At 38.7% G+C, this 26264-nt stretch overlaps 1 protein-coding gene across 33 annotated transcripts in view; it reads left to right on the forward strand.

Moving 5' to 3' along the window:
- The window catches only part of KCNMA1 (potassium calcium-activated channel subfamily M alpha 1), a 476353-nt gene that overhangs the window by 102277 nt on the left and 347812 nt on the right, over positions 1–26264 (forward strand). For 31 of the 33 annotated variants that reach the window (XM_071811786.1, XM_071811785.1, XM_071811784.1 and 28 more), the window contains one exon: positions 20192–20356. In XM_071811786.1, coding sequence (XP_071667887.1) covers positions 20192–20356 — 165 coding nt within the window. Of the gene's footprint in view, positions 1–14693; positions 14762–20191; positions 20357–26264 lie in introns of those variants that run through there. The other 2 variants (XM_071811796.1, XM_071811798.1) reach the window with 2 other exon arrangements.

A 26264-nucleotide genomic window follows, 5' to 3' on the forward strand; every position in this document is an offset into this window, starting at 1 on the left:
TTGATGGTGATGCTGTACCACCACTTTATGAAGAAAGACTATTTTTTAAAAATTTTTTTTTAAAGCTACATTTTGATTTCAAAGAAATGTAGGAAGAGGAGGAAGTATTGACACTTTACTCTGGAGATAAGTATGCATGCTTTCATAAAAGGGAAAGCATTCATTTTTTCAGGAAGCCATATTCAGTTCTTCGGAGACCTCTGGAGATTTTATAGAATTAAGAGGAGTTTGTGGAAGATTGAGATGGTAATGTTGTTTTCCTGAATATATGTGGACAAAAATACTGATAATGTGAACAAATCTGTTTTCTGAGATAGTTTTGTCATGACACGGATATTACTGTACATCAGTAATTGGAGAGGCCCTCAAACAGCTTTAGGATCTCTCAAGGAGCACAGTTCTAGTATCTAGTGTGTAATTAATCTATGCTAGATTCTCTTTTCATCCTAGAGAGCACTGTGATATTTTGCAGGGGTGGTTCTTTAGTATAAGCACTCTGAGAAAGCCTGTTTGATTCAGTGGGAATACCTTCTCAAAATCAGAAACTTCATGTTTGTTCAGTCATCAGTTACCAAATACAGAAGGTGTTTTACTAATGTCAGGCATAACAGAAGTCACAAGGCAGTTTTTGTAGAAGTGTTTTAATATTGTTGATGTAATGATTTATAACAATCCGAACAACTGGCAATGGCATTAACTCTTTTGTCAGTTTTGTGCGCTATATCTGTGGTTAGCAGAAATGGTGATTGCATTTCAGTGGATGAGGGTGTTATCAAATGTAACTCATGTATCAGGATTTTCAAAAATACCTGAAGTGTAGATGATAGTTAATCATTGAAAACACAGACACAATCCCAAACTCCCACAGAGGGAATGAGGGAGCAGGGACAACAGTTTTGTTTTAGTGACCCAGGACTTGCGTGCAAGTTGCATAAAGTTCTAACCTCACTTTTTCTGTTAAGTATTCTGTTTATTTTTATACTATTCTACTGTTTTGCTCCAGCCATCTCATAAACAGCATACCTAACAGTTTCAGTCTGGCTTCCAACAGGGCTGACATTCGCATAATCGATATGCTTATGTTGATGAAAAATTTCTCACACTTGGATTCCAACATAACTCATTTATTATAGAGAGTGAAGAGCACAGCAGAAAATCATACATTTTTTAAAATGGTGGTTTTTGGTGTGGGGTGTGTGTTTTTTTTTTTTTTTTTTTGTGGCTGATGATAACTTTACTAAATATCACTGTTGCTAGATCTCTGAGTAATGAAAGCATTGATCTGAGCTCCAGGGTGTGGAGCACAGCAAACCAACCATTACTGGGATGCTGTGTGTCTGAGGTGGCAGGAAGCAGACTCAAAGCTGTGTTCTAATAACCTAGAATTAATTGTTAAAAGGTCTGTAAACTCTTTGCAAGAAATTGGCCCTTCTTTTCATATGAGTTAATTGTTAGTATGGCCTTTGCTCTAGTCTGATGTCCAGGAACAAGATTTCTGTTCACACCTCTGATACTTTTCTTCCTCCAAGGTGAAGTAAGTCATGTAATGTAGTTAGGAATCTAACTTGTCATGGCAAGTTTGCCCTATTTCTGACATGATTTTGTGGGGATTGATTAATTTGGTTTCCTTCTGTTCTTCTAGCCATATTTGAGCCTATCATAAAGGGTTTTTAAAATGCCTTTGAAAATGAAGGTTAAGCTGACTTAATAAAATATTTGGAAAGCACTATATCAAAATGAGAGCTGTATGGAGCCTTTTTAAAAAAAAAAAATAGACATGCTTCAGTTTGCTTTTAGAATAAATTTGATTATCTGTTAGAAACTTATTGGCACACAAGTTTTTGTGGCTTGAAAAACATCGCAGTGAATGAGACTTTCTTCAATTTGTCCCTTAGAATCACTAAGAAAATTATGTATAATTTATTTTCTCTATAATTTAAAATAGTTACTATATTGAGTGTATGTAAAGGATTTCAGTTTTAAGTTTAATTTCTTCCTGAAATTGTCATTATTTCAAAATATATTTTAAAATATGTTCAGTGGTGAAATTAAATGTCTCTTCAGAAAAGGATAACTTCACCATATAAATCAAAAACGTGAGTATTAAACCATTGAGAATCCTTGTACCATTAAGTTTTCTGTTATGACAGAACTTGAATTCAGACCTCACTAACTTACCTGTCAATATGAGGTCCAAGTTTACTATGAAATTCTTAAATTTTGTGTCTAAATTTATTAGACAAAACATTTCAGAAGTAATGAAGCAGACTCCAAGGAAATTCCATACTGGTAAAAATCTAAATTTGAATTGAGATAATTTTCAGAAATTAAGTTTCTCCCTAATTCCTCCAAGCTGTACATGAGCAAACTATGTCTGCATATTCATTTCAGCAATTCCCATATGTTTGCTTTTACAATTAAACAGTCAAAACAATGCAACTTTCATCCTCCCTCTGGAGCCTGATTACTGTATGTGGTAGCTTTTATTATTCCAGTGTCCCAGTTGCAATAGACTTGCCAAACACACTACAGGGTTTAGGCCCTGCCTAATGGTATTTTTTATTACAGTTATATTTTTCTTCTGTTCTAGCAACAAAAATCTTTCCAGCAAGCTGAAAGGCTGTGTAACCTTTTGGTAATTTGGCATGTATCTTCCCATGAATGCTTTATTTAGTTCAACGGTGACCTCAGTGCTCATTGGACAATAATATTATTCCTGCTGTAAGTCTTGCTTTCATTTTTTGGCCCCTTCCCTTGTTAGTATTGGCTTCTGCAATGAGGAATAACAAAAACATCTGCTGTCACCCCAGGAGGCTGGCATAGTTTCATCCAGAAGGTTGTGTGTTGCTGTTGATCATCTTTTCAATACTCAGAGCCACTACAATCAATGGCAATAGTAGAAGATGATATGAAAGAGAGTGGAGGCTCTGAGCCAAACTTGCAGACATCAAATGATAAACTTATGCATTGAATGGGGAGGGAGGTAGAAGGAAAAAACAAAACAAACAAACAAACACAAAACAAACAAACAAACAAACCAACCCACAAAAAAACCCAAAAAACAGAAAACCCCCACAACCCAACAACAAAAACACAAAACCAAACCAAACAAAAACCCATCAAACAAAACCTAAAACAGCCCCTCACCCCCAAATCAAGTAAATGGAAAGTACAAAATTAAGAAGGATGATACCTCCCTATCTCCTGAATAAATGGCTTGGACCATAAATCTTATGTCTTAATATTTTGTTCTTTGTCAATAGACACCTTCTACTGAACTAGTTGGAAGGCTTCTTTCCCCATCACTACTGTGTTAGGTTAAACATCTTAACAGGGTCAGAAGTCATGGGTGTATAAGGAAAGCAGGATTAGAAAGGTTAGATTTAGAAAAAGTCAGGTGTAGACTGAAGATAAGGAGATTAGTCATAGAATTATAGAATAAAGTGACCCATAAGAATCACTGAGTCCAATTCCCTGTTCCTCACAGGACTACCTAAAATGAAATCAGATGACCAAGAGCATCATCCAGAAGCTCCTTGAATTCTGACAGGCTTGGTGCTGTGATCACTTCCCTGGAGAGCCAGTGATCAACCACCCTCTCAGTGAAGAACCTCTCCCCAGTGTCCAGCCTGGACCCCCCTGATGCAGCTTACTCCATTTCCTTGTGCCCTCTCACTGGTCACCAGAGAGAGGAGATCAGCTTCTCCTCCTCCAGTGTCCCCCTTGAGGAAGCTGTAGACTGCGATGAGGTCACCCCTCGGCCTTCCCTTCTCCAAGCTAACAAACCAAGTGACCTTGGCCTCTTCTCCTAAGTCTCGTCCTTGAGACCTTTCACTGTCATGGTCTCCCTCCACTGAACACGCTCTAATAGTCTTGTTGTATTGAGGACCCCGAAACTGCTCACAATACTTGAGGCTGGGTCACACTAGCTCATTGCAGAGCAAGACAATCACCTCCCTTGACCAGCTGGTGATGCTGTGCTTGATGCACCCCAGGACCTGTGTTGGCTCTTTTGGCTGCTGGGCACACTGTTGGATCAAGTTGCCACCAACCCAAACCCAGTCAGAGGAACTACTAGATTTACCATTGTACTTCTATAGCTATAGCTCTGGACAAAGTAGTATCATTGTGATTTTTTTTTTTTCTTAGTGTCATATGATGCTTCACAATGCTTATAATCTCTTTTTCTAGGTGATAATCTAGGTTACAATCCCTACAGAGATTCAGAGACATGGCTAGTTTTAGGTTCTTTTTTTTCCTGTTCTGACTTGCATTGGTTTGATAAGACACTGCGAACTTTCACAGGGTTTGCTTTCATATGCTAACAGCTGCTCTAGCTGATCATAATGGGAAACGTGCCCAGGACCTTTATAGTGAGAGTAGAGTTCTGAGAGGCTGGAGAGCGAGGGCCCAGTCATTCTCTCCCCTTTTCTGTTTGAATTGTATCTGTTATCGAAAATTTAAGAGGCAAGAGGGAAACTGTATTTAGCACCATACCTGCAAAGATGTTGCTGGAGATCAGAGAGCAGGAGAATTAAGGAGGTGGGGTGTACTTAAATAGCAGCTCACAAAAATGGCTTTCTGACCCATAGAAGCATTAAAGATTTGTAGGTTTGTGGGTGTGTGTGATGGACGAAGCTAAGAGCTTTAGGAAAACAACTGATAGAAAAAAAAAAAGCTCAATTACTGAATCTCTGTGTGTGTGTGTGTTTGTGGTTGGCGCTTTTTTTTTCATTAGCCTCTGTTTTGGGTAATTGATTGGAACTTTGTGTAAAACAATCTTTGTTTTATAAAAATGGAAGTAGAGTTTGGAAAGTTAGCTTAATTTATAGCTTTCTGTTACTCCTGTGGTTATCTACATGAGCAGAAGACAGTACAGGAAAAGATTTTTGTGTAACTGAGTGATCCCAACTGAAATTCATATGGCAATAGTGGTGGGTTTTTAGAGAAAATAAAATTGTTTTATCAGTTTTTTGAATCCTGAAAAAAAAAAAAAAAGGAATTAGGGTAACACATTTCTTCATTTGAATTTTTACAGCTCTTTCTATTGATCTAATCAATAATAAGGAGACTTTGTTTCCACTGAGTTCTCTTTAAAATAGATGTGAAGTCAAGTTTTATTAAAACATCAGAGTGCAAAATCCATTACATGACTTAGTCTTAAGGAAGAAGCTTCCTCCATCACAGGAAGTTAACTTTATTCAGTGGATATCCTTTGCAGCCTAGGGTGAAGACCACTAGATGCCCTTAGCTGGTAAAACAAGCCAGTAACGGTTGCCAATATGCTCATCATGAGTAAGTGAAAGTAAAACTATTTAAGTATTGCACATCACTTCTAGTACATCGAGCACTTTACAAGTGTTAATAAAATCAGGCACTTGAATTACATACAATGCAACCCATGATGACAGTAAGGATTTAGAGCAGGGATGTCAAACTCATTTTCTCCAGTGGCCACAGCAAATTTAGGAATTTTAAGACTGTATAAGTGCAGGAGTATTTACTAAAATGACATTCGGCCCTTTGAAGGCAACTGCAAGGCTGCTGTGGCCCCTGGAGAAAATGAGTTTGACACCCCTGATTTAGAGTGACTAGGAAGAAAAATATTCTTGAATGCTCTCTTACAGTTGTGTATCTGCAGACAAAATGGGAATCATGTTACATATGACTTCTACCTTTGTAAACTGTAGATTCCATTTTCCTTGCTAAACTAGTTTGTGTGGATAAACGTCATACTTTTAAACTACAAAAAAGCTGATCTTACAGTTCTTTCCTCCTTTTTTTTTTTTTCTCATTTCTATGAGCTGAACCTGAAATAGAGATATTTATTTCTTAAAAGTGAATTTCTCAAATGCATCCTGTAGTTACATGTATTACTTCGCTGTCTTGTTATGAAATTAACTAGACTCAGATATTTGGAAGACGTGAATTACTGATGTATGAATCATTACTTGCTTTTACTTTTCTAGGGCTTTTAATTAATCCCTTTTTAAAGAAGTAGTAAAGGTAAATTTTCTAACTTCATGTGGTACTTGATGGGATTGTCAATGAATCTCATTCACAGTTAAATTATGGAGGGCACCTGCATCTTGGGAAGCTTTGTGATGTAATTATGCAGCACTGTAAATGGAGGAAGACTCTAAAGTTTCAAGCTGATGAGTAGATTCTGAAAATGCAGCTTGTGAATAAAGTGTGACAACTTGCTTTGATGAGCCGTTTGATCTTTATGCTGCTGCAAACTCTTTTGCCAGAATAATTTATATAATAAAATTTGAAAGAAAAAACTGGAGTTCTGGTCCCTATAATAAAATTACCAGATTATCACAAAATTGCAAGATATAAACAAATGGCATGGTGGATTTCCACTTCTTTTCAAGATTGAAATTCCATAGTAGCATTAACTTTATTACTGATCATAGTCAACTTCATCTGCCCTCTTGAAGGTTGAGCAAATTAAAATTCTACTCTGATGACTTAGCAATTGTTATCCTTTAATTTCTTTCTTAATATTTTTTATTCTCAGAGAAAAAGCTAAAAATTTGAATTGACCTATCCCCTCACCTCTATTTGTTACCTTTCCTAATCAGTGGACAATAATTGCTTGCTGTTTCATGCATAATTTAAAGATGGAGCAAGTATTCTGAGGTAACATCGTTTTGTGACATATGCACTATTTGCTGGTTTGATTAAATCTTGAAGCAAAAAACTGCAGAATCATGAGACAGAACAATGTCTGCCTTTAAGCACTTCACCTGTCCTCTGCTACTAGTGCAGCTCTGCCAGGTCTGCTTCTAACAATTTGGGATCCCAAGCAACTTCAAAGAGTTGCTGTTCTCATTTGCAAAATGACCTGACAGAGTATGAGCATAATCTTCAAGTTTTGGTACAGGCAGATTCAACCGTGACATGAGCAAGAAGGCTTAGATGTAATTCTTCATGTTATGAGAGCCAAGAATGGAGAACATGTATCTTTATTTTCCAGTAGTATGACTTCGAATTGCTTACAAACGCTGTGTTCAATGTCACAGTCATGCATCGATTCCTAGAGGTCCATCACTGGTACACCCACCATAGGAGGAAATGGTCTCTGTTCTGGTTATTCCTATTACTTAAAATGATAAGGTTAAGAAAGTCAAAGAGAATTCACTGGGCTTATTCTCATTCTATATGACATAAATAAAAACTAATGGATCTATAATATGTAAGTCAAACAAAAAAATAGGCTTTTCTCTCTGCTATGTATTTCAGTCAGTATATATGAATTTGCAGGAACTCTGTGTGGTTCTTTGCATCATAAACCTACCAGCTGCTGTAGTCTACAAGTACTGACTTTGGATAATTTGGTTACTAATATTTAGTGTCTGGGAAATGAATCAAAATAATGTATGTTACCTAAAATAAATTTATCTTCAAGGATTTTTTTTTTCCTTTGTCTACTTAATCGTTTATGCAAGGAGGTAATGAGATTCATATTAAACAAAGTTGTTTCCATAGCAGTGGGTAACGAATGAGGCCATAGCTACTTGTTTAAATAATAACACTTGTAGATTTCTTACAATGTGAGATAACTGGTCCTCTAGGGACAAAAGTTATTTTTGTCCCACTGACTCCCTTCATTTTTTATCCTGTTACCTCTAAAACATTCTGAAAAATCATAAACCTCTTTATAAACATATAAATGCCTATAAATTCTGTTTGACAGGCTCAGCATTAAGGTTGCCTATACACACTGTTAATAATTTGCTATTTCACATAAAATAGAAATCACAAGTGTTTAAGTCCATTCCTCCCATGTGGAAGTGTTTGATTTGAATCAAATGAAAACATGAAATTCTTGTCAGCAAGTTTTCTAAGGAGTTCTGCCGTTCAAGGAAGTGAGTGATTAATTCTGTTATGCAAGGACCAAGATCACGGATTTGGAGCAGTTCTGGTACCTTGTGCTTCAAGACTCTCCTTTACACTGTATAATGCCTTTCCTAAGGCATCAGAGGTGGTTTTGAGCATCACTTTTAGTCACTGGTGCTAACTGTACCAATTTCCTCATCTGTGATACACAGAAGAATCTCCTTTTACCATCTAGTCTGCATCTTTCTCTCTGATACTTCCGATAGCACAAACAAGAAAGGTATTATGAAGTTAATACAACATAAGAAAACATGACTGTTTGCTAATAGATAGAATCCTCCTTTTCTGTAATTGAGCAGGATGGAGAAATGTATGTAGCTGAAGAGATATTGTGAAATTTAATTTGACTGACAAAGCAGTTTGATACTTATTTTATACATTGTATTTGTATACATCTTGTAGTGAAATAAACCTTCTACTGTTGGAATCTTTTAACAATGTGCTTTAATGTTGAATATTCCTGGCAGAAAATAAGTTTTTTCCAGGAGTTTTCTTATTTCATCTTATATCATATAATTATTTCATAAAAGCTACTCTCATAACTTAGATTATATAGATCATAAAAGATTTATTGGTAAACCTTGTCTTAAAATGAGGCAAAATCAAATATGTTCAACGTATTTTCATCCCTTCACAGCAGTAAGGAAGTGCCAAGAGGTGAAGATTGAAAAACTTGGATTGGAGTTGGGTGTTACTTAAAGTTAACAACAATAACAAAATTAGAAGCAATCAGCTGAAGTACTTTCTGTAATCAAGATAAACAAGTTAGGTGATTTCCCCCTGTTGATTACTTTTTTATTGTTTAAGACCTATTTCACATTCATGAAGCACTGTGAGACTTTTGTATTGCAATGAATCATGTAGTGTCACAAAAATGAGTTAGGCATCAAGTCAGTAAGTGAACTACATTTTTCCTTGCTTGTAACAAGTTTTCTTTGAGTTATTTATATTTAAAATGTGTTATCATTTCTGACAGAATTTTCTCCTGGATTAATCGGTCAATAGGATGTAGGCCATGTGGCAGTGTTAACTTCATGATAATGTCTGTATCAATTTTATTTTCAATTGCATGCCTTTTTTTATTTGCCTCCTCTTAGATGGGAGGAAACAAAATGGGAGGAAAATGCACTCACCTTTCTAGCCTTCTCTTTGCTTTTCCATTAAGGATCCCTTCCCTATCTGTAGTTTTGATAACTTGTCCCATCTGATATTGCTTCATGTGTTTTTAGAAGTTTAGTTTCCATGATATTTAAGGTTATTGATCTGGCATAGCTACTATAAAGGTCTTTTTAAAATAAGTTTTGAAATAACAGTCTCAGTATAATGTTTGAACCACAGAAAAGACAGTTGAAGACTAATATTCTGTCTTACATAGTAATTGTCTAATTTGCCTATCATACCTGGTTTTATGGTATGTAAGGACCAAAGAATAATGATATGTCTCCTTTGATTTAAACTTAGTGTCCCCATTAATAAAATTAAATGCTTGTTTTACCCTTTTGTCTGCTCCTTTATAATTGAACAGGGTCTTTAGGGAATATTTTAGTGCGATAATAATTTGTTCTTCCTAAAGGAAATTAATAAGTTCTTTGAATATAGAAAAGGAAAATAAGTTCATGGACATGGGCTAGATGTTAGTTTGAAAATTTTTGAAATAATTTCGGTAAATACTCCTTACCTGTACATCACTGACTTGTCCTGGTTTTATTTATTTGTGTTTTGTAGACTAAGTTAACTTGTTATGTAGTTTTCTGACAAGTTCACTAGTACAGTTAGTTCTATAAATGTGTTCTGATATACAATCAGAAGTAACAAAGGAGAACTTAAGGATATGTTTTTATGAAATTATTCACACAAACTTCTGAACTTATAGTCAAAGCCTACATTACATTATCATTGCTAACTTGAACAAAGAATCAAAATTTTTTTAAAAACAACCTGTTTGTCCATTTGACTGCATGTATGTTTGTAATGACTTTGTTTTTATCACAGATATTTAGTTCCGAGAATCATGTTCTCTTTTCAGTCTCTTTCATTAGGGGTGATCTTTTTTATTTTAAATTGTTGTTGGATGGTCATATTGTGCAATCCTTCTATATTCCGCTCCTGTTTACTCTTCTGTAACTTCAGTGGGCACTGGTTTTATGAAATATTTTTACTTTCCTCATATCATTATTAAGACTGTGCTTTTTCATTCACTACAATGCTGGGAGTTGTTTATTCCTTCCCTTTTACACCTCTGTCTGTTTAACTATTCTAACAATCTTTACTAGTACGCTTTCAGTGGGTCTTACTTTATGATTCCCTACACTATGCCTGCATCATCTGCCATTTGTATAATACTGAAGCACTTAAAATCCTAAGTATACTTCTCTTTATAATATCACCATGCAACAGAAACTGTCATTAACCTTGTTCTATAGCAGTGGGATGAAGACATGGAGAGAGTATCACAGTATCACAGTATGTTTGGGATTGGAAGGGACCTCAAAAGATCATCTAGTCCAATCCCCCTGCTGGAGCAGGAACGCCTAGGTGAGGTCGCACAGGAATGTGTCCAGGCGGGCTTTGAATGTCTCCAGGGAAGGAGACTCCACAACCTCCCTGGGTAGCCTGTTCCAGTGCTCTGTCACCCTCACTGAGAAGAAGTTTTTTCTCAAATTTAAGTGGAACCTCTTGTGTTCCAGCTTGATCCCATTGCCCCTTGTCCTATCATTGTTTGCAACTGAGAAGAGCCTGACTCCATCCTTGTGGCACTCACCCTTTATATATTTATAAACATTAATAAGGTCACCCCTCAGTCTCCTCTTCTCCAAACTAAAGAGCCCCAGCTCCCTCAGCCTTTCTTCATAAGGGAGATGCTCCACTCCCTTAATCATCTTTGTTGCCCTACGCTGGACCCTCTCCAGCAGTTCCCTGTCCTTCTTGAACTGAGGGGCCCAGAACTGGACACAATATTCCAGATGGGGTCTCACCAGGGCGGAGTAGAGGGGAAGGAGGACCTCTCTCCATCTACTGACCACCCCCCTTGTAATACACCCAAGGATGCCATTGGCCTTCCTGGCCACAAGGGAACAGTGCTGGCTCATGGTCATCCTGCTGTCCACCAGGACCCCCAGGTCCCTTTCCCCTACACTGCTCTCTAATAGGTCATTCCCCAACCTATACTGGAACTTGGGATTGTTCCTGCCCAGATGCAGGACTCTACACTTTCCCTTGTTAAATTTCATCAGGTTATCCCCCACCCAACTCTCCAGCCTGTCCAGGTCCCGCTGGATGGCAGCACAGCCTTCTGGCGTGTCAGCCACTCCTCCCAGCTTAGTGTCATCAGCAAACTTGCTGATGGTACACTCAATTCCCTCCTCTAAATCATTCATGAATATATTGAATAATATTGGCCCCAGTACTGACCCCTGAGGCACTCCACTAGATACTGGCCTCAACTGGACTCTGCACCATTGACCACCACTCTCTGGCTTCTCTCTTTAAGCCAGTTTGCAACCCACCTCACTACTCTATTGTCTAGACCACACCTCCTCAACTTAGCTGTGAGGATGCTGTGAGGGACTGTGTCAAAGGCTTTACTGAAGTCAAGGTAGACCACATCCACCGCTCTGCCATCATCCATCCACCTTGTTACATTCTCATAAAAGGCTATGAGGTTGGTCAAGCATGACTTACCCTTGGTAAAGCCATGCTGACTGCCCCTAATGACCCTCTTATCCCTGATGTGCCTTGAGATGGCACCAAGGATAAGCTGTTCCATTACTTTCCCAGGGACAGAGGTGAGGCTGACCGGTCTATAATTACCCGGGTCCTCCTTCTTGCCCTTTTTAAAGACTGGAGTGACATTTGCTTTCCTCCAATCCTCGGGCACCTCTCCCGTTTCCCAAGACTTGGCAAAAATGATGGAGAGCGGTCTAGCAATGACTTCAGCCAGCTCCCTCAGCACCCGCGGATGCATCCCATCTGGACCCATGGATTTATGGATGTCCAGACTATTTAATTGTTCCCTAACCCAGTCCTCATCGACTAAAGCAAACTCCTCCATTGACCTGGCTTCATCCGGGGTCTCAGGGGTACAGGGCTCCCCAGGACAGCCTCCAGCGGAGTAGACAGAGACAAAGAAGGCATTCAGCAATTCTGCCTTCTCTGTGTCTTCTGCCACCAGGGCACCCACCCCATTCATCAGTGGGCCTACATTGCCTCTGATATTAGTTTTATCTGCTATGTATTTGAAAAAGTTCTTCTTGCTGTCCTTGACCCCTCTCGCCAGCTGTAATTCTAAGGAGGCCTTGGCTACCCTAGCTGCCCTCCTGCATCCTCTAACAGCAGCCTTATATTCCTCCCAAGTGGCCAGTCCCTGCTTCCATGACCTGTAAACTCGCCTCTTCTGCTTGAGCATACCCAACAGATCCCTATTCAACCACACAGGCCTCCTGGCTCCCTTCCTCAACTTCCTACGTGTGGGGATGCTCTGATCCTGAGCATGGAAGAAGCAATCTCTGAATGCGATCCAGCTCTCTTGGGCCCCTTTTCCTTCAAGCAGTCTTGCCCATGGGATTTCCCCCAGCAATTGCTTGAAAAGGCCGAACTTAGCCCTGCCAAAGTCCAGGGTTGCAATTCTACTTGCTATTCTGTTCCTGCCACACGAGATGCTGAACTCCACCATCTCGTGGTCACTGCAACCCAGGCAGCCCTCGACCTTTACTGCTTCGACCAGACCCTCTTTGTTAGTGAGGATGAGATCCAGCAGTGTACCTCTCCTGGTCAGCTCCTCCACCATCTGCATGAGGAAGTTATCATCAATGCACTGGAGGAACCTCCTGGACTGTGGCTGGCTGGCTGAATGGTCCTTCCAGCAAACATCAGGGAAGTTAAAATCACCCACAACAACCAGGGCCTGTGACTGTGAGGCCACTCTCAGCTGCGCATAGAAGGCCTCATCAACTTCCTCAGTCTGATCTGGTGGCCTGTAATAGACACCTACAACAGTATCACCCCTGCCAGCCTGTCCCTTGATCCTGACCCATACACTCTCAACTCGTTCCTCATCCACTCCTGGGCAGAATTTAGTACATTGCAGTTGCTCTCTCACATAGAGAGCAACTCCACCACCACGCCTGGCTGGCCTGTCTTTCCTGAAAAGGGCGTAGCCATCCATGACCACATTCCAGTCATGTGAACTGTCCCACCACGTTTCTGTAATTGCCACCAGATCATAATCTCCCGACCGAACATAGGATTCTAACTCCTCCTGCTTATTCCCCATGCTGCGCGCATTGGTGTACAGGCATTTCAGGGAGCGAGCAGAGCACACCAATTTCTCCCTAGGGGCACAGGAGGCCACCCGGTCCTCATCTGTTTTAGAATGCTGCCCCACTGGGGCAAGCCCAGCTACAACCCCATCCCCCTTCGAGCCTAGTTTAAAGCTCTCCAAATGAGCCCAGCTAATTCCTGCCCCAGCATCCTTTTGCCTCTGCGAGATAAGCCTTTCCTGCATAACACTGTCCGGACTGGAGTCTTCTAAAACCAGCCATTATCAAAAAAACCAAAGCCCTGCCTGTAGCACCAGTCTTGGAGCCAACCATTTAGAGATTGAATTTTCCCATTCCACCCCACATCGTCACTTGAAGAGGGAAGGAGTGAAGAGAAGATCACTTGAGCCCCTGAATCTTTCACCATCCTTCCCAAGACCTTGAAGTCATTCTTCATTCCCCTCAGACTACGGGAAGCAACTTCCTCCCCATCTGTCTGGAAGACCAGCAGCGGGTAGTAGTCTGTCGGGTGCACCAGTCTGGGGAGCTCTCTAGCAATATCCTTGATCCGGGCTCCAGGTAGACTACAGACTTCCCTAAGATGAGGGTCAACCCTGCATATTGGGCCCTCTGTTCCTTTCAGAATGGAATTTCCTATTACAATCACCCTTCTATCTTTCTTATCAGAGGTAGTCTTCAGTTGTGTAGTCAACCGCCTCTTCCTATGTGATCTTGTAGGCAGGCTTGGCACCACCTCCTCACCTACCTCTTCTTCAAGATCCAGGGCCTCAAACCTATTACGGAGGGGCACCTGGGGAGGCAAATCAGGCAGGGAGGGGGGCTGCCCGTGATGCCGAACTGGAATAAGCTTCCAACCCTCATCTTCTTTTAGGTCATTTACCTCTGCCCGACAGCGACAAGGGTGGGGCTGTCTCACGACCTCCGTCTCTGTCCGGGAGGGCAGGAGGTCCATCTCCTTTTTGGGGGTACCTCCCTGGGGCCTTTCCGACCGGCACGTAAGGGTGTTACTCCACCAGTCGATCTCCCTTTCGCACTCCCTGATGGACCTCAGCGTCTCAACCTCTTCCTTAAGCTTCACAACCATGTCGAGCAGATCTTGCACCTGCTCACACCTCACACAAGTAGAGTGTTGGCCTCCCTCCTCCGGCAGCAGCAGGCTCTGGCACTCCTTGCAGCCGGAGACCTGAACAGCCACCGTTCGGGACAGAACCTCAGTCTGCGTTGCCACAGTCTTTTTGAGACATGCTCTCCTTCTGGAGGCGACCATGGTCATCAGCAGTCTGGGACGCTGGCAATAAGTCGGTGGGAATGACAAACAACAAGTGCTCTCTGCACCCCGCTGCGCTAGCTGCCACACCCGCTGCGCTAGCTGCCACACCCGCTGCGCTAGCTAGTTGCTCCTCTCTGCACCTGGTGGGCAGCAAATAGTCGCTGCCCTCCCAAAGGTTTTTTCAAGGCAAGGGGAGGAGGTGTGGTCGCCGCCACCGTGGGAACGCCCCCCGCCACGTTAGCCGCTCTCTCGCAATGGCTACCGGGGCTTCGGGGGGATCAGGACCGCCGGGAGTCACGCTGTCCCTGTACGTTTCCCTCTGGGCTTTCTAATCTCGGCTAAACCTCGTAGTCGACTGAACCCCGCCGGCTCTGGCTCTCGCTGCGCTAAGGGCTTTAAAAATTTGGGGGCAGAATAGGGACTTCAGCATGTCTCCCAGTTCTTAGGCTGTTATGGAAAGGACTCAGCCAGCTTTCTGGTTATTCAGAAGTACTGTTTTACATCAATGTAGGTGTTAAATCAAAACATCTCCATTACCGTGTAGAAACTTTAGGACTTTGAACTGAGTCTGTTTGAATTTTATTCAGATTTCTGATAAAGTAGGTGTTGGCTATTTAGTATTCTTAAGTGAGAACCATATCCAGGAACTCTTCATTTGACAGACTGTTACGCTGTTTGTGGGATCATGGCTGGAACGCTGTATTTTGCTAATCTAGTTTCCCTTGCATCTGAGGTCAAGGCTTTAGAGTTAATTCCTCTACTGCAGCAGTTTTTGTCAGTCAAAACAATGACATGAAAAGGGGATATTTATACAAGCAACCCATACCAGAAATATGAAGGGCACAGAAAAAAAAAAGTCTGTGAGGACTACTGAACATATGCACAAGGGCAACAGAAAAGCTGGTCACTGGAAAAAAAGAGAAATTTGTATTTGGTCTTGCAACCTAGACTCTTCATAGTGATGTGATATGTGGGTGTTTTTTGTTTGTGTTTTTTTTTTTTTGTGTGTGTGTGTGTGGGTGGGTTTTTTTGTTTGTTTGTTTGTTTTGTTTTTTTTTTGTCTCTCTGTGTGTGTGTGTGGTTTTTTTTTGTCAGAAGAGAAATTAAGGTTCTGATTATAAGTGAGGACTGGTGAGGAGCTTCTGAGAATTTCAGCAGGAATGCAGAAAACAAAAAGTTATCTCACAGGAGTTTACCGAAGAAAAGTTTTGGAATCTTTTTGGATATAATTTTTCTTAAACTGCCCAATTTGCGAACACCAAATTACACAGCTTGTGAATATTTTATGAAAGAAAAATTCTTGGCTATCTCATCAGCCATGTTTTCCACAGATCATTCTATTTACTTTCATTCAGTGAAAGGAATAATGTTTTTCCTGGGTATCAATAATTAATCCTTTGAAACTAGGCAAACCGTAGCTACAGTATGATAACTGACGTCAATGTAACCTAATATTGACTAAGAACCTAATATTCAAAGGAATCCTGTGGAAAGGCAAGTTTAGAGGGAGTGCCTTGTAGCTCATGTGTAGTTAGTGTTTGCTTTCTCTGTTCTGTAAGATTGACTCTTTTCAAAGAGCTTTCTAAGTCTCCATACAGCTGTTTTTCCCACATTCCTATCTGCAGTAGAGCAGGTGAACTGTTTCAGGTTTTTTGTTGTTTTGCTTGGTTTTAGTACTGTGAACTGCTATTTAGTAACTATTAAGATGAAGACTACAGATGGTAACTATATCTGATGGAAAACATCTGCCGTGACAATGTATTCAGTAGGTACCTGATATCTTGACATACACTGTACATTGCCCAGCTGCTGATTATGCACCATTATGTTATAGTTTTACATAAACTTAAACCCCTGTTTGGAGTTATCAAAACGGTGAGATTAAGTGTCTAAGGGCACGTAACAGAATTACTGATAAAAGTCTAATGATTTTGAACTCAGTGTTTTAGGGGTCTGCCTAACAGAAAGGGGAAATAAATGTATATGCAAAATTATTCCTTGTCACATAGAATCTGTTGGTGGCTTTGGGGAAACAGATGAATGAAGAGGAAAGGAATATAAGTGTAGATTTCCAATGTATAATAGTGGTCAGTATGAAAGTGGTGTTGATATGATATAAAACATTTCTTAAAATGCAGGCTGTAGATATGCAATGCTGTTAATTGAGAGGCAGTTAAGAGAGATAAATATGCAAATTACTCTCACCAATATCTAAAGTAACCCTTCCCTAACTTTCCAAAACTACATTTTATTACTTTATTATTGTTGCATACTCCAAACCAGGTGCAACTGCCATTCTGACAGGCCCTTTCTCATCGCGTATGTATAGGATGGAATTTCAGAGACAGAACTGGGCTTAACACATTGCTATTACTGTTTTTAAACATCTGCATAAAATGAGCATACTGATTCCTTTTCCATGCTGTGGGCATGACTTAATGCCCTTTATTCTCCTTACAGTCGATACTTCATCACTTTTGTGTGCTGTTCATACTAGTTAAATGTTAGATAATCAGGAATATCTAAAGTCCTTTTCTTTTGCACCAGACTTTAATATGGTTCTTTTTACTCACATCACTTGCATGTTTCCTGTTTTCTCTAACACATCTGATCAGGAGACCTATTGTTGTTGTTATTATTATTATTATTAACAACAATAATAATAATATTATTTTTTTTTTTTTAGTACTTGTACTTCAGAGCATGCTTACTGGGTTTTCTGCATAGTGTCCTGTTTATTTTTCTGTTTGTGGGTTTGTGGTTTTTTTTCATTTTGGTTTGTTGTATTGTGGTGTGTGTGTGTGTGGTTTCTTTTTTTAAGAGCTTCTAAAAAGGTGGATTATTTTCAGATGCTGTTTTAAGTTTTCATAATAATTTTCTGATTTTTATGTAATGCAGCCCTGGGTTGAACGTAGTGTCTGTGGTTAGTTCTATGTTTCAACAGATACTCTAGGGAGAACTAAAGTGAAGCAGGAAGGGGGATACCTTTTATAAAAGGAAAGCTGGTTTTGGGTGTCTTTTCCCTTTTTGAAGTCTGTTTTCTTATGGTAACTGTCTCTAAGCATTCCAGCACTTGTGTAATGTAAATCAATATTTATTGCTGAAAATATAAAACAAATTAATGAAGTTTCTGGTCCAGGTCTGTGTCAAACCACTGGTAGAACAGTGAGTCCTGATTCTTGTACACCCCTTCTCATCATACATTCTCTTCCATTTGCCATTAAGTTCAGGAAATGTATATTTCACAAAATATTCTGCTTCTCACTTAATCTACTTGGATGTTCCTGTTGTCAAGTAATTAAAATAACGAACACTTTGTGGAACAAGAGGTAAACAGAGTGGATAAAGATAGCGTTATCTTACTTGTAGATACTGAGCCTGTAAATAATTGAACATTTACTGTCACTCTCAGATTATTTTTTTAAGCACCTTTTCCAGGTTGTGGTGTTGGTTACCTAATGAGGTGAAGAAATAGCCATGAAGCAGGTCTATACAGTTAATAACAGGAGTGATTTGTACTCAGTGTAAATGAATATAATTACACCTCCTCTACAATGAAAACCCTGTCAGTGCTTTGATGTTCAGTAGGAAACTGTAGAGAGTATAAAAGCCCACTGTGCTGTGCAGAGGAGGACTTATGAAGTAAAATCTGGTGTTTGCAGAGTTTACAATCTGATAGGTAAGCTTGGTCAGTTACAAAAGGCAGTTGAACTGGTGGGAAGAGAGTAATAAATGGTAGGACAGGGCTGTGGGGAACTGTTGCCCTGGGTTGGGCTGAAATGGTGTCCTAGGCCACAGGTGGGCTGGGAGGAGACCCTGGGGGAGAGGGGCTAGGGCAGGTGAGGCCTGTAGGTGCACCCAAGGCCTTGTAGATGTGTCTAGGTTGCCTAAACCCAATGTTTTGTTTTTTTACAATGTCTGGTATATACAGCTAGGTTTTGTTTTCTGGTTTATAATCAAAATACCAGTGGTGGTCAAGATACTTCTTTAAGATTGATCTATATGATGTGGTGATGAGATGGGTCACAAATTGTCCCTAAGTGTTACTCCTGGAAATGTCTTGTGTTCTACCATATGTCACCATCATAAGCCATGAGCTCATTTCTGTAGGTTGTGCTCTGTGCGTGTGCAATGCAGTATACGTCTTTCAAAGCGGAGCGCAAAGCATGTGATTCACTGTATCCAAATTTGTCAGGGAATGAGGTCCAGTTATCCAAATATAAAGTAGCTTTTATCGTCTGTTTGGTTGTTTGCTTAGGAGCTACTGAATTCTGCTGTAACTCTGAATAGTTCGTTAAAATAGCTGCATCATGCACTGTTCTGTAATCGCTGGTAAGAAGATAGAGCCTGCATTTTGGGAGGGAGACTAACAGAGAATTATCTGATTAGCTAATTAAGTTGCAATACTGTGGTTCTCTAAGAACAAGTGTTGCTCTATAGTCCTTTGTTGACAGATTCAGAGCAACTGCTTTATTAGTTCAGTACTCCTCTCACAAAGTGCCCTTGCTTTTATGTCCAGCTGTGTCCTCAAGGCCATCTCACAGCCATGTGTTTTGACTGTGATAGTGTCATATTCCTACTGTAGTAATTATCACTGAACCAGCGTCAAACATCTTTGCTTGTATAACAGATTTCCTGAAGGGGATTAATGGCAATTGATTTCCTGCTTAGTGGCCTATAGGCAAGTCATCTATAAACAAGGTATTTCAAGCTGTTGGTCTGTGCAGAGTGCTTGAAGCACTAATGTAGATCTATGGGTGCAGTTCAAGTGCTCGGTACTTGCCTCAGCACTGAATTTTTTGACTCCCCTATGCCTGGTTATCATAACTTGTCAATGTTCAGGAAGGCATCAGTATTATGTTGTCACTGAAGGCACGCTCATGGCACAGTGTGATACTTCGCAGATGATGTGTTTTAAATGATGTACAATCCAGGCTGGCTTTTCCTATCTTTTCCCTTGGTTTTTGTGCAGCATCTGTGACTGTAGCACATAGCAGGCAATTATAGAGGGCGACATCCTTGCTGCAGCATCCAGGAGAGAGTGATATGAATTCCAATGCATGTGACTCATCAGTCAGCTTTGTGCAGCTGAGGCTCCTCTTTAAATTCTAGTTCTACGAGAGCCCCTTGCTGACAGAAGAATTCCTGTGATATATTAAACACTTTCATTGAAACACTGACACTGGTTCAATGATAGCATGTCAGCTCCCTGCAGATTGTCTCTGGTGTATTTTGTCTTCACGCTTGATAATTATTGTCTTGTTACATCGCGTGTCTCAGTAAAGGTTTACTCAGATAATTAACTCTAGTGATAGTAAATTAAAATTATACATAAATTATGTTCACATCTAGTACACATTGTTTTGAACTACTACATCAAAATGTCCTTCAGTGTATGTCTGACAAAGTCATTTATATGTAGCTCTCTAATTGCACGCATAGCTCTTGGCCATTATGCTGCCTATAGATAAGGATCATATAGCATTTTTGATACCAAATATAGGTTTTATCATTTAACGTCAAGGAGAGTATTATCTAGCTGTTAGCCTGATGTCTCATAGAATATTTCTCTTTTTCTTTCTAAAGAGATATGGCTAAGTAGGCACTTAATTTCATCTAGCAGGAATCCAGAAATCATGATTTGCTATTTTCATTGGATTTCTTAGCCACAACTGTATGCTGACTTTCAATGTGTTGAATTGCTAAATATTAACTTACCCAAATACTTACTTTGCAGGAGGCCCAGAAGATCAATGGTGGTGGAGATACACAGGCAGATGGGGCCTGCAAACCAACAGATGAAAAAGAGGAGAATGTGGCAGCAGAAGTGGGATGGATGACCTCTGTGAAGGACTGGGCGGGAGTCATGATATCTGCCCAGACATTAACTGGCAGAGTACTTGTAAGTTTTCTATTACTTTCTATATTCTTATTTTAAAGAACATTTTTCAACAAACACTCTATCCCAGTATTGGAAGATTTTTGATTGGTTTGCTACATTAGAACTGAGTCAATCCCAAGTTTATATTTTGTGAGTAGAACAGCAGACTGATTCCCACTTAAAGAGAGAACTGGAGACAGGAAGTAAGAAAAATTAACTTCCAACCCACCCCCAGCCTATTTCAGTATTCTGGCACTATGATTTTGAACTGTGCTACAAACACTGACTTCAGTTTTGCCATATTATATCAAATTACTATAGACCTATTTTGTCTGGAAGTCAATTTTGTGCTAGGAAAAATGGGAGCCAATTGTGAAAATAAGCACAGTGTTAAAAAAATTAGATATTGGTCAGAACAGTAAAGCGAAGACAAGTCTGAATTGGCCATGCGTTGGGGTTTGTGATACTTTCAATAGACTAGTAATGATTTTGTTTTCTTGATTTTTTTTCTTTATTAACTTAGGAAGTCCTTCAAACATGAACTGTTATGTATCAAATAAAGCCACAAATCAGATATTGATAATATGTAGTTTCACATTCCACTGAAAAAACTTCATAGTTTTCACTTTGTTTGAATATAATTATTTTATGACGTTGTCAGCTCATACTTAATTGTCAAGTGTGCTCTGAGGAATTTGCTGCAGTTAAAAATGTCTCATGTGATTATGATTAGTTTTCTTGTTAGAATGCATGCACTTATAAACTCATAGCAGAAGTGATATTTAATTCCCATTTAAAACTTCTGATAATCGCAGTGAGATTTTGAAACTTGTTTGGGTTAAATTGAAAACAGAGTTTATGTCCCTAATTGTTTAAAATTGTTTACTTTCGTTAAGTTTATTTTACTGTGAGTCAGTTATGGTCTATAGAGTAATTACTTGAGTGGGGGATGGAAAACAAATAAATTGCACTTCCCAGTCAAGTTTCTTACAATTAAAGTTGAGGTGGCTCAATTGCTGCGATCTTGTTTAGTTCTGCAATAATATTATTTTGATTACTTTTTTTTGAAGTACCTTTTGACAATTTGCTTATGTTAAATACTGACTTTTATCAATAGCTTGAAAGTATGTTCTGTTGCCACTTTTAGGGTTAGACATCTTCTGTGTGAAACTGGCATATTGATTGTCTCATGAAAAGCAGTATATTAATCTTTTGCATGTGTTCCTGATATTTCAGCATTAAAAATGCTTAGAGCCGTGCTTCTTGTTCCACTTTAAGTATCAAGGCTAGAAATCTACCAAAAGCAGAGTCCTATGTTACTTAGCTGTGCAATCAGAAATTGGCATGTGTTATTTTTACTGAGGGATATGTGAGCACTAAGATAAACAAACAACCAAGACCAAAACCTGAAATATCAACCACATTTTACTATGTGTTTTTATTCAAGATACCAGCAGAACTGATCAGCTCCATTTGATGTCTTTATTTCTTTTGGGGGTACTTTATTTATTTATTATTATTATTATTATTTTTTTTAATTTTTGTATTTGCAGTTTACCATTGCATCTTATAAGGGACTAGTATATTTCCAGAGATTTTTTTTGTAGACAGCTGGCCAACATCATTGGATCAGATTATACCTGAAACTATATAGTCTTGTCAAGGTGTAACAACAGGTGTTGTACACGTCTTGGATCATCAATCTGACTAATCATCTGAGAAATAAATAGTAATGTTTTGAGTATGTTAGTTAATTTTGTTCAGTTTAGAAAATATGTATTTGTTCTAGTATACCATTCATTGGTTTCAGGATTTGAATTGATAGGATGTAATTTCCAGAGGACTATTTCCAGTGTGAACATTGTTTATTTAAATTTTACTTCATGGTTATATTTGATAAGTGTTAACTGCTTCAATGAACACTCGTTCTAGAGAAAATATTCACATTATTTATAGATATAGGATGTAGCTAAGTCAAGTCAATATTTTTATCAAAGTATGTTATTTGAAAATGACTTACTCATGAATTCCTGCACACTTAACACAACCTGTTCCTACCAGCTGTTTTACAGAGTGTTTCAAAAAGATGGATCTAGAATGCCTTGTGCTGTGATTTCAAATTTTTGAAACACCCTGTATTTCTAAATTTAAGTATGAAATTACTTTTTTGTACTCTGGAGCAAGAACTCCTGGCTTTATGGTGCTATGAAGTCAAAATTTTGAGAGATATCTGTAGCTAAAGAAATTAGAGTGTATTTTTTTACACTGTCAGATTTTAAATTAAAATAAGAATTATAGATCCGATGTTCACAAGAATGTTTTGAAAGAGGTCCGTTGAAAATAGGCTTGGGAAAAGAGCAAAGATCTTTAGTTCAGCATGATGACCCATCTGCCTGGGTTTGACAAGTGAAGGAGGCAAGTTAGTAGAGTGCTGAACACGCACCAGTGTAAGATAGAATCATATTTGTGTTTTCTGTTCATGGAAAAATCTCTCATCATTATTCTTACCTTGGATAGTCATTTTCTACACAGTGAATCTTAGTGGAGTGTCAGGTGCTGTTTGTGGAACCAAAACATAATATTTTTTGCATCTCTTTCTGCTGGAGTCTCTCACCATATCTTTGACATATCTGGTCTAGCTTTTTTTCCTTCTTCAGTAACCTTACAAAACAACTTCTTAATTTATCAGGTCAGTTTGTCCAGGTGCTTTGTGAGTGTTGGAACAAATATTTATGTAGTGACTGCTCCTATAATTACCTCTTTAATATTTAATCTTAATGGCTACTGACAGGTGAAGAAAATAAAGGCCAACAATATGGAAAACACAGGACAAAATAGATTTTTAAAGGTCACGACTTCACATCTGTGCAGTTGTAGTACAAAATTGTACATTTACATCAACATAAGATGATTTACCCATTTCTCTTGTGAAATCAAACATTTCTTTTTAGACAATAGGTGCAAATCAGTAGGCAACCTTTAAATACGGACTAGAGCACCCACTTCAACCATAGCTGTAGAACTCGTTGAAAACTCAAAAACTTACTTTTTTTTGGTTGTTGTTTAAAAAGTGTTTTGGAAAAAAACATTTTCAAAATCATGCAGTTCAGTCCATCTACTGGAAAGTAAGGGATGTTGCTTGTTATTGATGATCTGGGTTGTTGTTGAGAGAACTAAGACAATGAAATGAGTGAATCAATTTCTGACAAACACAGTGGCTCTGAAATCCTTGAAATAGGTGATTCCCCTCCAAACCAGTTTTCTCAAAAACATTTAATTAATTGGTGGTTGTGGAGGGAAGAGTAACTGAAATTTAAAAAAAGTATTCTTAGCCTTCTACCCTCCCATTTCATTGATAAAAGAAGAAGAACTACATTTAAAGTCTAAACAAAGAGAGAAGAAATTTAAATCCTACCCAAACCTTGAAATATTTCGCTTTTGGTTTCAATTAAATGTTCCATTTCAAATAAAAATAAATAAACATTTTTAAGTATCTGAAACTTTCTGTAAAACACCCTATTGGTGATGGATATCTGGTCCTGCCAGCAGTGTTTGCTGTGAGCTGTGGAAAAATCCCCAGGCTTGTTATTTAAATTTTGGCAATATCTTGTACATGCACATGTTACAGCTAACTAGGTGAAGCCAAAGATATGGGTATTGTGCAAATTCATCTCTGTTTACAGAAAAACATTCACACATTCTCTGTGGAAGTGATTCTGAACAATGGCAGAATTAACTGTCTCCCTGACACAAGCTTCTCATACTGGTACTCTTACGTAAAACTCAGTATTGTTTCCACCTATTCTTTCTTACTTTCTTGAAGCACAGAAGAATTTGTGCTGCCAGTTTCATGTGTTGCTTCTCAGAAGTGGTCAATTATATCTGGTTCTTCAGTAAAAAATGCTTGCCTCGTGTCATTTCATAGTATGCTACTCCCTCATCACTGAAGTATCTAAGAACAGGTTTATTAGAAAGAATAGTATCACAAATATATTCTGTTAATATGTCCACTTGTATCCTTAGCTTTTGGTTACACGAGGTAGGAATTGCCCCTGTTCCTTGCTTCTCAGGGTGTTTTTGTATCAATTCAAACAGAAAACCATTAAGAAACAGATTTCTGTCCTTTCAGTCTCTAGTGTCAGTTAGGAGTAGGTGTTGTGTTTTTGTGGTGGTGTTTTGGTGTGTGTGTTTGTTTGTTTGAGGGAAGCAACATGAGAAACAAGAATGGGAAATTTACTTGCTAAATAATTAAACCATCAAATTTTCAAAATATTTGACCGTCACTTATTTTATCGTGATGTCAACTTAATGTCTCATAGCCTGTAATTCTTGTCTGGTAATGACAGCACAGTTAGAAAGAATAGACATAAAAGTGATACGTACATGGGATTGTGCTAATATTGCAGTTGATTTAGTAGTTTATTTGAATATTGTAGAGATAAAGTACTGAAATAGAACTAGACATTCTTACTGCTTTAGGAGCGAAATTCTTCACTTGACGTTTCAGCAGTGGTTTATGCACAAAGGAATATTCACACTACCCAGCTTCATCTGAAGAGCAGGCTTTGGAGGAAGACATTTGTAGGGGGTGATCCAGAATGTACTTTAGTTAGAAATGTTTTTTGTTTTCTCAAGCAGTGCAGAACACTGAGCTGGCGAGGCCTGGTGCCTACAGCCCTGTGGTCAGAATATCTGTTTCTCCTCATTATTTAGGTTTTAAAAGCATGACCAGAATGTAACTTTCTTGTTGGCACAGCCTTTGAAAATGTGACTTTTGTTCTCAGATGATGTAGATGAGAGTTTTACATACTGCTTAAAAATATGTCCATATTAAATTGCATAAATACATTATTAACAACATGCTAATTGAACCCATGCAGTTCTGTTTGCAGTTGATGTTGAGTGGCATAAGCATAAATAACAGTAAAATGTAACAGTTTACTTAAAATCTGTTTAGGGAAATACCGATTTACTTTGAAGTGCTATATAATGCTGTAGATGATGGAAACATCAGATAAAAATTCCTGAGGTGAGTTTCTCAAAAGACTCAGACACATAATTAATCTGAAGAAGCAGGAAATTAAAGGTGTTTATGGACTAATTTTGCTTCCTGAAATTAATTTTTCTGATCATTTGGGTAAGAAGAAAGAGACTTCCTTAATTAGGTGAAGTGCTTAATATACAAGATAAAGTCATATGTATATTGATGAAGTTACCACAGTTCACTCTAGGACGCAGTTGAATGTGGAGTCTCCTTAAAACTGATAAAGAAAGAAAAATCATTATTTCAATTGCAATTCCAGGAGATAAAATGCTGAAAAAAGTTGTTCCATTTTTTAACATGTGACTTGTAAATGCATAGCAGAGGTATGAGCTTTACTGAGCTTGTGCTAAGAGCCATGTGGTGATTTTGCCCACAGCCTTGACTCTCAAAGTACCTAAAGGAAACAATCAGTCAGAAGCAGGCAAGTTTTTGTTTAAGTGGAGTCTATTAGAATTTGCATGATGAAAGTGTCTCTTAGATTGGCAGCATTGAAAGAAAGAGGAGAAGAAAAGTCCTTGCTGGGTGGGAGGGGGCAAGGAGAGGAGATAAAGGAGGGGATGGCGTTTTTAGTGGCAGTGGTATATTTAATTAAGCAGTTTATTACGAAGTTATTTAACTCAAAGATTAGGTTGCTTTCTTAACGCATAGTAACTACATTTAAAAACCTAAAGATGAAGAAATGGTATATGAAGGTTTTTTCCTTAGATTAAAAAGTGACTATATGTTCTCCAGTATACATTTAAAATGAAATAGAAATTTTCTGTAATGTAGTTTGGTTGGAATTTATAATTGTTGCTACGTTCTCTTCGTCTATCAAAAAAATCAAGCAGTCATTCTTTTTTTTTCTCTGGCTCTGACTGTTGTACCTGTTCAAAGGTTGAAAAA

The sequence above is a fragment of the Patagioenas fasciata genome, chromosome 8, assembly GCF_037038585.1.
Source record: "Patagioenas fasciata isolate bPatFas1 chromosome 8, bPatFas1.hap1, whole genome shotgun sequence".
Taxonomy (NCBI): Eukaryota; Metazoa; Chordata; class Aves; order Columbiformes; family Columbidae; genus Patagioenas; species Patagioenas fasciata.